The sequence below is a fragment of the Eurytemora carolleeae genome, unplaced genomic scaffold (genome assembly GCF_000591075.1).
Source record: "Eurytemora carolleeae unplaced genomic scaffold, Eaff_2.0 scaffold521, whole genome shotgun sequence".
Taxonomy (NCBI): domain Eukaryota; kingdom Metazoa; phylum Arthropoda; class Copepoda; order Calanoida; family Temoridae; genus Eurytemora; species Eurytemora carolleeae.
Genome location: NW_019396415.1, coordinates 6,592 through 19,630, shown reverse-complemented (window position 1 = coordinate 19,630; position 13,039 = coordinate 6,592). Strand labels below are relative to the sequence as shown.

The 13,039-nt window shown below is 30.0% G+C and overlaps 2 protein-coding genes across 2 annotated transcripts in view; both read left to right on the top strand.

Moving 5' to 3' along the window:
• Positions 1 to 12,545, top strand: part of LOC111702872 (uncharacterized) — a gene marked incomplete at its 3' end in the record, with an annotated part of 55,966 nt that extends 43,421 nt beyond the window's left edge. Inside the window, exon 10 of the mRNA XM_023474658.1 lies at positions 12,449 to 12,545. Coding sequence (XP_023330426.1) covers positions 12,449 to 12,545 — 97 coding nt within the window. The remainder of the gene's footprint in view (positions 1 to 12,448) is intronic.
• LOC111702871 (gamma-aminobutyric acid receptor subunit alpha-2-like) lies at positions 5,178 to 10,245 on the top strand. Its single transcript, XM_023474657.1, has 5 exons — positions 5,178 to 5,259; positions 6,376 to 6,507; positions 7,593 to 7,657; positions 9,233 to 9,309; positions 10,057 to 10,245. The coding sequence occupies exons 1-5, from the start codon at positions 5,202 to 5,204 to the stop codon at positions 10,115 to 10,117; spliced, it is 393 nt and encodes a 130-aa protein (XP_023330425.1). The 5' UTR covers positions 5,178 to 5,201; the 3' UTR covers positions 10,118 to 10,245.
• Positions 12,546 to 13,039: the final 494 nt, after the last annotated feature.

Genomic DNA, 13,039 nt, shown 5'->3' with positions numbered 1-13,039 from the left:
CCGACCCAATCCTCATGGAATCCAAATGTTGCCCAAACTTAATTTCTCATTCAGAATAGGTTTGCCCTGATTTTTTTAATAAATAAGGGTTAAAGTTTATAAATTTAACATTCGGAGAGATCTAAAACGGGGTTACCACATAGGAGGAGGGGGGGGGGGAGTCATGACCAGACGGCGATGCAATATAAGTAAGATAAGAAGGAAAGGATTACACGAACCCCCTTTTTATCAAATGCTTTTGGAAGATTAAAATTTGGAAATGATTTAAAGTTTTTATCTTGTATCACATTCGTTTAAGGGACTGTTAATTAATTTTTAAGTGGCATGTCCAATTTAAAACGGTCCCTTTAAATACTTTGTTAGATTAAGAATCATATGCATCTTTCTTTTTTTTAAATCAAATTATTCTTAAATATTAATTTCTTATAAAAACTTGATTTGCGCATTTTTAAAGATGATATGGTTTAATTTTCAGAACACTTTTCAAGGCAGAGAAATAACGATAATATCCCTATTATTGATCAGATAAAGGTTCAAAGGGCTCCTTCCTAGCTTTATGAATAAAGAGTCAGTTAAAATTACAACAATAGAAATTCATTTGGAGGGAGAACACAAGTTTACAAGAAAAATTGGAATTTTCTGATACTTTTTTGTTCATTTTTATTTCAAACACATATCTGCACATATTCTAAACTAACATTATCAATGTCATGTATGTACGTAGCGTTTTAAAAATTAAAACAATTTTGGGACATTTCACAAATTTCAAAAAAATATTTTCTAATTAAGGTACAATTTTAACTCATATTTTTCGAACATATTTTCTTTTAAATATTTAATACAAAAACTTACATGAATTGAAAAACTAGCGCCTTACTCTTACATCATGATTTATCTAGAAATATGGGAAATTGTTTATTCAAAATACAGGAGAATCAATCATCTTCATTCTGTACTTATAAATATAATGTGGAATCATATAATGACCTTTTCCCGTGAAAAAAAAGATATTTTGTCTCTTCGAATTCTGATCGACATTTCCCCGCAATTAATGATCCTTTGCCGCGCAGTGTTCTAAAATATCAAAATATTATTCCGCATCCTTGATTATTCTCAGTAAATAAGTAAATTTGACAACTCCAACTTTTCCTTCAGAATTTAAACAAAATTTGCAATTTGCACAACAGNGTTTAAATTCTAAAATATTTTAACAATTTGTATTCTCAGAAAAAAGATAAAATTTTTTGTCCTCTTTGATTTTTTTATTATCTAAAAAAGCTCAAGAAATATTTATTTTTAGATGCAGTAAAACAATTATAAACAAAAATATGAACCTTCGTACTTTTAGATCGATTACATTGCACCATTGCAGTAAAATATTTTATATTTTATATTTGACAAATATCATTATTTTATTAATCTAAATTGGTAAAATATTTAGAGAGTATTATATTGCACTAAACTATAGTTCTTATCAAATTTTAGTAACCTTATTAAATGGATGTAATCATAATTTCAAGAGACCCCTCCGGCCTCAATGCGAATATGGCAATGCACGATTTACAATAGTACCCTTGAAACCTTAATATGATCAAAAATGTGTAAGATACCGAAAGGTGTTTATATCTGTGACTGTCAAGATCTCCATTGCTTCTTATAAAAAATAAATGCGCAGGTCCTTTTCGCGGAGAAATCCCAAATGAAAATAAACCGTTAAAGAAACTAAAAGATTGATATCGTCATCATACTTGATCAGACACAGTTTTAAAAGATTTCAAAATAAAAAATTTTAATCCGAGTTTGACAGGTTTAATGAACATAAATATTAGTTGGTTTCACACAATTTATAATTTATCTTTTTTCAAAAAATTTTCAAAATTAGAAGCTTTAAGAGAATGTGCACCGAAAAATTTACTATTTAATGAATTTCTGAATCCAAGGTTTTGTTAAAAAGAATTTGTTAAACTTTTATAAGTCAGCTCTGCCTATGCTGCTCACCTATGATGCCAATCCGTAAATTTATCAAATAATTTTTACCAAACTATCGTTTTATTGCGGTCATCCTTCACTTTAGAAATATAAAATAGCAATGTCCAGGAAAATTTCAAAGCTGCAGTTTTCCCCCCAAGTAAATATTTACTCAATATGTATTTTATATTAAGAAGTCATCTAGCTAACTTTCTTTTCTTCTGTAGAATTATTAAACTAGAAATTGAAGTTTTTCATTGAATTATGTAAATTCTGTCTTTAAGATTACAATTATATCCATCATTGAAAACTTTACATGCGTCGCATTTCAATTTATGAACTGCAGAGAAAAGTCTAAAGGAACTGTCCACGTAATTTCAATTTATAAACTGAAGAGAAAAGTTTAAAGGAACTGTCCACGTAATTTCAATTTATGAACTGCAGAGAAAAGTTTAAAGGAACTGTCCACGTAATTTCAATTTATGAACTGCAGAGAAAAGTTTAAAGGAACTGTCCACGTAATTTCAAAGGCAATAAATATAAAATAACAAAATACACTTTTCCTGGAATAAAAATAAAGGTGTATAGAGTGCCGTTGTGAATCAGGAATGCAAATCTTAATCGGGAAGTCACTTTGTCAGCTTCATCCAGGGGTGGATACAGGGGGCAGGACCTTATCACCCCCCCCCCCTTGAGATTTCAGAATAGCTTCTCAATAGCACTTAAGGGTAAGAAACCTAGTGCAAAGCAGGAAAGTCCAAAAAATTTTCACCTTGAGCTTGCCTTTTGGTTCTAAATCTGGATTTGTTTGTTTCGAAACAAATCTAGCATATCCTCCTCACTTAAATCATGCATCCGCCCCTGGCTTCATCAGAAAACTATTTCTGTGAGTTTAGGATGGAATTCAAGCACTGTCTCTTTATTAAGTTTGAGATATATCTATTTATCCTGGTTGTCTTAAACCCTGTATTTTCTACCTGTCCAACTTCAAGTATTTATTACTAGACGTATACTACAGGGTGTCACAATTAAACATGGGAATTAAATGACGACTTCTTTATCGTCTTTGTTTTATTATTTTGTAAACATAATTTTGTAGTAGTACTGTTAAAACATTTAACACCGAAAACAACTAGTCTCGGGATTTCCAAAATGTGGTCTAACATTTTTTACCTTCAAAATTGACGGAGATATTAGGAAATTTGTCAGATTCCAGTTTATAAACAATCAACAAAACTGGTGAAATTGTTAATATCTCCCTCATTTTAAAAGATACAAAGAAGGCAGGCCACATTTTGAAAAGCGCATTAGACTTTCAATCTTTGTTATGTACTTTTTGTAATTTATCAATTATCAGAAATCAACGACGATATTCAAGTCGTCTGTCACTATATTTCCATGTTTATTGGGACACCCTGTACATGTAGAAAACACATAAATATCTTTTACTTGGGACACAAAAACAGAATAATAGGTTGTTTTATGGACAGGAGATACATTCTAGCTCTTTCAATTCTATATATACTTACCTAGTCCTTTAGCTGTCTATGTACAGAAAACAGATGCTTAACTAGCCTTTTAGCTGTCTATGTACAGAATACAGATGCTTACCTAGTCCTTTAGCTGTCTATGTACAGCATACAGATGTTTACCTAGTCCTTTTGCTGTCTATGTATAGAATACAGATGCTTACCTAGTCCTTTAGCTGTCTATGTACAGAATACATATACTTACCTAGTCCTTTAGCTGTCTATGTACAGAATACAGATACTTATCTAGTCCTTTAGCTGTCTATGTACAGAATACAGATACTTACCTAGTCTTTTAGCTGTCTATGTACAGAATACAGATATTACCTAGACCTTTAGCTGTCCATGTACAGAATACAGATACTTACCTAGTCCTTTTACTGTCTGTGTACAGAATACAGATACTTACCTAGTCCTTTAGCTGTCTATGTACAGAATACAGATACTTACCTAGACCTTTAGCTGTCATTGTACAGAATATGGATACTTACCTAGTCCTTTAGCTGTCTATGTACAGAATACAGATACTTACCTAGTCCTTTAGCTGTCTATGTACAGAATACAGATACTTACCTAGTCCTTTAGCTGTCTATGTACAGAATACAGATACTTACCTAGACCTTTAGTTGTCATTGTACAGAATATGGATACTTACCCATGGAAAGATGGTAATTCCCGATTTAATCTAACCAAAATGTGGAAGATAACGTCGTTTTCTCGCTCGAAAATGTTTTAATTTTAACCGAACTTTCAAACTAGAACTTATCCAACCTTTCAAGCTAGAGATATACTTACCCAGTCCTTTTACTGTAGATTTACCCGCCTTTCTAGCCTCGAGATACTTACCCAGTCCTTAAACAGTCCATATATAGAGACTTACCTGTTGATATACTAACCAGACCCAATTCATGAACTTTCTAGCTACTAACTATGGATACCCGATAAATACAATTAACCTGGTTTTTTAACAGTAGCTACAGATATTTACTTAAAAAGGACAACGAAACTTACCCAGTCTTTAACTTATCCATTTTTTTCGACAGAAAGTTGAGTTGGATAAGGTTACTAAATTATTTAGTTATATATTATTAAAAATGCAGATATATTTTTAGTGAAAAGTGTAATAACAACTAAAAATGCAGATATATTTGAAGTGAAAAATGTATAGTTGTAGTTTGGACTAAAGAAAAGCATTTGACAGCTTTGTTTTCTGTTACTTGAGCAGAAACATTGATATAAATCCAGCACAGTACCCTATAAGCATAAAGGGACTGTTAATGTAATTTAAGTGACCCTCCATTTTAGAGGAGCATGCTAGATTTACAACGGTATCCTTAATACCTTTATATGATCAATAATGTGGACGATATCGTCGATATCATCGTATTTCTAGCTTTGACAAGGGTTTAGTACTTACATTTTTTCTGCTATGGAAATGCACAAGTCTCAATTAAAAATTATTGATGAAGAGAAACATGAATATATAATTCATTGATCAGACAAATATTCTTAATAGGAGTGGTACTCAACGAAACGGTGTAACGAACAATCCAAAACTGATCAAATTATGCAATGATTGATTGGGACTATTTTCATTACTATCAGATTTTTCTATCTCTGATGGCTTATTATTGCTTGTAAGCACAGACAAAGAAGTAACTGTATTGCTCTGTTCTCAGGGTGAGAATAACGTTCTCTTGTCGGATGAATTTTGATGATTATCCCCTGGATGCCCACACCTGTCAGTTTCAAGTTGGAAGTTGTAAGTTCTTTAAATTCATTAAATTTATTTATAATTTATTAAGCTTTTATTGTGATTAAGTTGCAACAACTTGAATGATTTAAGAAAATTAGAAAAATGTTTAACTAGTTTTAACACAGATTTGATAAAGTTGGTTGGTTTTATTTTCAAAGGTCGGTTATATAAACATTATTTTTTTAAAAAACCGCTTTTCGGTAAGTTTCTGTTGGGTGTCGTCTAATTGATGCCAGACATTGTCTATATTTCATCAAAATGCATTTTTTTCTGTTTAGTCAGTTATTTTTGACAGATATATTTATCATTTATATTTATTTTGATTTTATTGGAATATCGAGTATTTTGCATAATACATAATAAATCTTTAAATCTATATTACAATGAAGTAATATAACTGATTTTAGCAGTACATTACAATATGAGAAGGTTCCAACATTTTAAAACTTTATTCTGTAGAAGTTTGCTTTTATCAAACATGCAAATTTGTTACCTAGTAGAAAATATAAGGCAAACGAGATTTTAAGTTTTTAAAATGGTAGTTTTTGGTTCTTTTTGCCTCAAATTTTCACCTAGGATAACAAATTGGCATCTTTTTTTGAAGCAAACTTCTACAGAATACAATTTCAAATCGTTGGTGTCGTAAAACCTTATCAAAAGTCTAAAAATATTAAAAGTTTCTGTAAAACGAATCTAGCCATCCCTACGTATACAGTAAGAGAAATTCGAAAACATTACAGAACAATCAAATACAGTACTATACATTGTAATCGAGTACAGTAAAGTGCAATAAATTACAGTAAATTACAATTGAGTACAGTAAAGTACAATCGAGTAGAGTTAAGTACAATCGAGTATAGTAAAGTACAATTGAGTAAAGTAAAGTACAATCGAGTACAGTAAAGTATAATCGAGTACAGTAAAGTACAGTCGAGTACTGTAAAGTATAATCGAGTACAGTAAAGGGCAATTAAGTAAGGTGAAGAACAATCGAGTACAGAACAGTAAAAGTTAAAAAATTTTAAATCAAATTTCAAAAAATGTTCTAAGACTGAAACATTTATGACATTATTGTATTATGAGTGACAAAAAAAATATTTAAAGTTTTTATTTTATTTTTAGACTATGATACCTACGAGACAGTAACCTGCAATTCACATTTTATTTATGACGCAGAGCGTCAGCGCAGCCTTCAACATTTTATACAGATAGAAGATATACCAGAGAAATATAGAAGCGTACGCTTACCTTCAGGTATTTATTCTTACATCCCAGTGGACTGACGTTTTCTTCTTTAAAAATTTTATTTCTTCTCGATTTTTGACAAAAGATGTATCTTAACATCAAACAGCAAATAACGAATGAAGACGATAACTAGTTAGTTTCCGCTAAAAAAGTATAAAAACTGCAATCTGTAAGTCATTACTTTGAAAATTTGAATATTTGTGTTTGTTTTTAATTTGACGTAACATAAAATCTTATTGTTAAGATATGGTCTTTTTATTTGTACATGTTTTATTCTTATATACAAGATTCTTTAGGTCGGTTTTCTTCATCTTCATAAAGGGTTTTGTATTCGTGTGTATCCTTGGAGTAATTAATCTAATTAGCTGGGTTCTCTGGAAGTAAATTACACAGATGATCGAAACTAATTATCTTTAAACAAATACTAAATACACAAAATGGACACTGGGCAAGAGTTTACCAATTTAGAAATAAATAACATAAGAAATATAGGTACAGCCTAAACTGTTAATAAAAACACATTTTTATTTTTTGGGTCTAAAAATGATAAATGATAAGATTAAAAATGTACTAATCATAAGGGTTTCATATAATCTTGATATTTTAAATGTACAGTGGTACGTGTACAATGTAAAACCGCTGTACACTGTACATTAATTTGTGATTTTTTAGAAATCAGCTAACCGCCCACAAGAGAGGTTACTGCGTTTTCACTCAATAAAAATATTGCAAACAAAATAATTTAATATCGTCAATACGGTTGCGAATTAAAGAGAAATTACTGTAAGGCCCCGAAGAAAAATATTTAGAAAAATTCCCTATTATACATCATTTTCTTTTTTGTGCTGAATTCTATGCTGAATTCAAATCTGAAAAGCGCTTAAAAACTTGAATGAGTTAGAGCTAGTAAACTCATCAAACGATTTTGATTTTTTTATTGCAATATTTTTCATAAGTGAAAACGCAGAAAAACCCGGCCTCGGTGGGCGGTTGGCTTAGTTCCAATATTGATCACGCTTACTGTACATAGACAATAAACAGCGTATACTGCACTGTATCTGAACATGAAAGCGTGTACAAAAATAACTGTACAGGAGAATATGCTGCCTGTGGGTTCCAGGTTCGACTTCAGAGAAAGAAAATGCAGTACATTGTTCAGGTAACTTCGTAAACAGTTGGTTTATGTATGGGTGTCTGTGGGTTGGTTGGTTTGTATTCAATAAACGTCAAAACGTCTGAACTTATCAGGTCCCCAAGGTTTTAAACTCATCAGTATATAAACAGAAAAAATCTTCTAATTTTCAAAATTTTATTATGTAAGATATAAAATCAAATAATTCCCTCTTTTTTTTATAAATTCTCCCTTTAAAGTTTTCTTTGTAAAGAAAGACCTTTCTGATGTGGAATAATCTAACAAGTTTAAGCATACCTTAAATTCCGTTCTAATTCGGAGAGTATATCGTTAAGATGTCTAAAGTGAAAGCTCGAGTTTAATTTAATTGAATATTTCTTACAATTTTACAATGATCGAACTTAATTGGAGATTGACCCTATTTCATAATTTTTCAAAGCTAAATTAAATAAGTTCACTCAGGACTATCCGGGCTAGATGTGTCTGTCTTTTCAATTTGAATTCAAGTGCGTTTTGGTCAATAATCTAACAATTTTTAAACTTACAAAAAAAGTGAAGAAAAAAAGTGGAAAATACATCTTTAATGTGGTAAAAGGAATTGAGTCTTTGCCACAAACTCTGATTTTTAAATCCCTATATCTTAATAACCCAAGGTTGTAGACCTTAGATATTTCAAACTATGACTTCTGTTATATCAAACAATCAAAATATCAAAGGTTTACATAATTTGGTTGTACATATATAGGTATTAGAAAATTGGGATTTGTTACAAAGACTAAATTCCTTTGGATCAAAAGTGACAAAGCAAACCGTTAATTCAGTTTGATTTATGCAGATATTCATAAGGATAGGATTTTTTCTTTGTCTTCATTTTAAAAATTAAATCAATTTTACAATTAAGAAACAAGACCAATTATAAAATTACTATATCTAAAGCGACAAACATGATGAATATTTTATGTCTTTCAAGCTGGGTTCCTCCTTAGCAAAACGATAATTTTTTATTGTATCCATATAATTATATTTTATGTATCCGATAAAAACAACTATACATATAAATATTTAACATCACGCAAAAATAATTTTATGCTTTTATACATATTATATGTAATAAATCCTTCAAGCATTCAACATCAATCAAACAAAACTCAACTATTCTAAAGATTTTAAGGCCACCAAAATTTAGTAAATCTACAGTGATAACAAGAAAAAAATTGAATTGAACGACAACATTACAGCAAGTTGAAGTTGTTGCAAAGCAAATATGTTTACTAGTAACTTGGCTAATTACAATGTAAACGAAAAGGGTCTATTTACACTGTACAATTGCCATGTCTAATGTTCATTGAACTAGTTTAAGTCCTAACTTGAGTTTAAAAGTTGTCTTTCTATTTCAGAGTTTTCTAGTTATCACTGTACGAGATCTTTTTTATAATTTTAAGAATTTTTATTTGCTTAAATATGGACGGAAAGGCTTCTCAACGTCTCCCATTGCTGACAAAGCTGTATAGTATCATATTTGTTTCTATTATTTTTCATTGCTTATTCCTATCTCTTTTTTGCAGACAATTTTATATTTCATTTCAAAATGTTTTTCTCCAGGTTTATCTTCCAACATCCTTATTCGTAATCGTGAGCTGGGTCAGTTTCCTCATTAAACCTGAGGTTGTTCCTGGAAGGTATATAATCAATGTTTTTTAAACATATTTTTGGAATAAAGGGGCTGTCAATTTAATTTCAAATGACCCTTCATTTAAATAGTTAAATACCCGAATTATAACAGTGCTCTTAAATCTTTATCTTAGTAACAATGAAGAAGATATTGCCGTTTTTCTAAGTGGACTTTTTCAGAAATCGTAATTAAAAATGATTAATTTTCAAAAAGAAAAAAAGGATATAGGTCAAGGTTTACAGTTACGAATTGGAGGCATGTAATTATTTTAGTGAAGTGCTAAAATCACTTTAAAACGTTTTTCAAAACAGATTTCAAAACAGTTTTCAAAAGCTCTAAAATGTCTGTACTCAAAATTCTGCCATTTAAGAAGATATAATAATTTTTTTTATTGAACTAAACTATAATAGTAACGCTGTAAAATTTTGGAGATCAAAGCCTGAAAAAGTTTGAAGAGAAAGTTCACTTATTTAAAAAAAATGCATTTCCAAAAAAAAAAGTTAAATCAAGGAAACCATTACAAATGTATTTTTATTATTAAGTTTTTCTCAATTATTGCGATGTTTTTATGCTCGCTGTCTTCACTGCAAACTCTTCTAAAATGAGTGAACAATCTTTTTAAGGAAAATTTCAAAATTTAAAAGTTTGATTGAATCGATTTATTTTAGGATGTCTCTACTAGTCACTCTCTTCCTTGTTTTAATAAATATTTTTAACAGTGTCAGGTAGCTTAATAATATTAGAACTATTTTAGGATGGCTCTACTAGTCACTCTCTTCCTTGTATTAATAAATATTTTTAACAGTGTCAGGTAGTTCATTAAAGGGAGTGTGCACTCAACGGAACAAGAGGGTTTGTTGACAATAGTTTGCAATTAAAATTCTATTGGAGTCGTTGAATTGTAGTTTTCATGGTTATTTCGAGTCTGAATAAAAGCTGTAAAACAGTCCCTTTCTAAAATACCTTGTATGAGGCAGTATTTTGTAAAGCTTAATAAAATGCATGTCCTCTTTGCAGATTAAACCCGACTTATCTTAAACTGTCGAAACTATTTAAACTGTCATTTTGAAAAAAATTCTTGCTAAAAAGATTAAACATATAAATAAAATAAATAGAATAATCGAAGACAATTATTAATCTATCATTTAAAATTCAAAATCCTAATGTACTAGAATTTTGCGCATTCAATCACCCTATAGAGTAAAAAAGTATTTGCTTTTGTTTTTACTTTTCGTCAGTTTCTAATTTTACTATTTTTCATTACAAAATACTGATTTTATCTATTTTTTTTTTGAATATTTTGCACCATTTAGCAGCTCTGACAGAACCAGAAATATTGCCATGTTCTTATTTTGTTGTTTTTCTTTCTATTTTGAAAATCCATGACTATTTTTGCTCTCAATGTGGCCATTAAGTACGCACTTTCCACAATTAAATTACCACTGATAAAATTTCCTAAATTCACGATTTAATCTAGCGTAATCCTTTATGTTCCTTGATCTAACCAGTACACAGTCCCTTTAATTAATGAATTTATATGTGTTTATATGATTGATAATGCTTAGCTTGTGGATAATGATATCTCATGGTTTGCTGCAGGTTTGAAATATTTTTGGAGTTTTGGAGCACGGAAACATTTCTCTCCCTTCAACATTTTAAAGAAAAACAGCTGATTTGCTTATTTTCCTTTTTTTACAGTTGTCGTCGTATATATCAATACAATGAAGACGACTTTGATTTCAACCAAGCTTTTAAACAGCATGGATAAACATGAACATGGAAACAAAGATAAGCTGTAATTTGAAAAGAGTTGTTAGAAATCAAAACTTTAATAATAAAGTCGTCTTCAATGTATTGATATAAACGCTGACCCCTGAAAGATTCGAATAATGCCATTCATTGAGCTTTGCAAGTTTTTTCAAACAGTACTGCACGTGCTTAACCAATACATTTCCCTCTGGGTTGTTTTAAACTTTATTGAGTCCGAATTTAATGAATTTGAGCCGTCGTATAGTTGATAAATAATAGAAGATGATATAAGCTCGGGTTGATAGTTGATATATAGTTGATAACTAATATTAGATGATATGAGCTATAGTGTTGATAGTTGATAAATAGTTGATAAATAATAGTAAATATCATGAGCTCGGGTTGATATATAGCTGATAAATAAAAGTTAATGATATAAGCACGGGTTGATAGTTGATATATAGTTGATAAATAATATTAGATGATGTAAGTTTGGGTTGATAGTTGATATATAGTTGATAAATAATAGTAGTTGATATGAACTTGGGTTGATGGTTTCTGGTCTATGAACTGCTGTTATTTTTGTTGCTGGTAAATAGATGAAGAAAGATGGATGATCTATTGTAGTAAATATGAATCATATTACATCGACCAGAACTATATGCTCTTTAACAATTTACTTGTTCGAGTTGAATGTTTTAATAGTATGACTATAAGTGGAGGGGGGGGGGAGGAAATAATAAAAGGTGGGGGGATAGCGGGAAAAAAGGGGTTATGGCGAAGAGGACAGAAGCTACATAAATAGCCGGGAAAGTGCAAACCAAGGATTCCAGTTGTTTCGAGATAAATTTTGTTCTGGAAGCTATTAAGATTGCAAAACTGTCAACAACTTTGAGAAATTGTGGGTTTAACCTTTCTTAACCAAGCATATACAATTACATCTACCCTTAGCTAGAGGCTACAGTTAGAGGCTAAATACGAGACGATTATCTCATATGCAATGGAAATATTTCGCAAATGATTGGAAACTTTGTTTTTTCTTATCCCTTTATCTTTTTAACCTAATTTTGTAGAACTTTGATATTTCAAAATATTTATTTTACTAGATCAAATATAAAAGTTTTGCACCACCAGGATGCATATATATAGGGAGTAGAAAAAGTATTTGTGGCAAAAACTCAGTTCCTTTAAAATAGATTTGAATATTATTGACAAACATATTGGGAAATACCGTGGAATAAGAATGAGTATAGATAACTTTTTAATGAATTAGTTTCTGCAAAAACAATAATTTTGTTATTGATAGATTTGTTATTTTCAAATTTATATAATGATTTTGCTTGTGATTATAATAATAAATGATAAAGTGTATTAGCTGAATAAACATTTATTTTTAGAAATCTATGGACTCGAGATATTTGGAAGGCAGCGAGTTCTAAAGGAAATGTCTGGAGTTCGAATTAGAAAAAATAAAACTATAAATTATGAGCTCGGGTAAGTTTAAAGCAAATATGCAAACTAAATTTTATTTAAATTTTGTAAAATGTCCGACCCCGCTTTAATCATATTTTCCAATATAAAATATAAAGTTAATTATATCCAATTTATTAGCTGTTAAACAGGAGAATTTCATGACACTAAAACCTATACTATATTAAAACACGGAATAATAATCTTTAAACAGCTCTTTGCATTTTCTTAATTTCCGTCTTCATTAAAATAGAACAAGAACGACCGAAATTCAACTTGAATTACATGTCAACGAATGGTTTCTCACGAGCGACGAAGACAAAAAAATTAGATTAGATTAGATTAGATTAGATTAGATTAGATTAGATTAGATTAGATTAGATTAGATTAGATTAGATTAGATTAGATTAGATTAGAATAAGAAAAGTGTAATTATTTAGATTGTCTAATCACTCTATTGCGAAAGCTTCAGAGTATAGAGATCAATGTTGAAACTCCTAATCTTTCAGTTCATATCT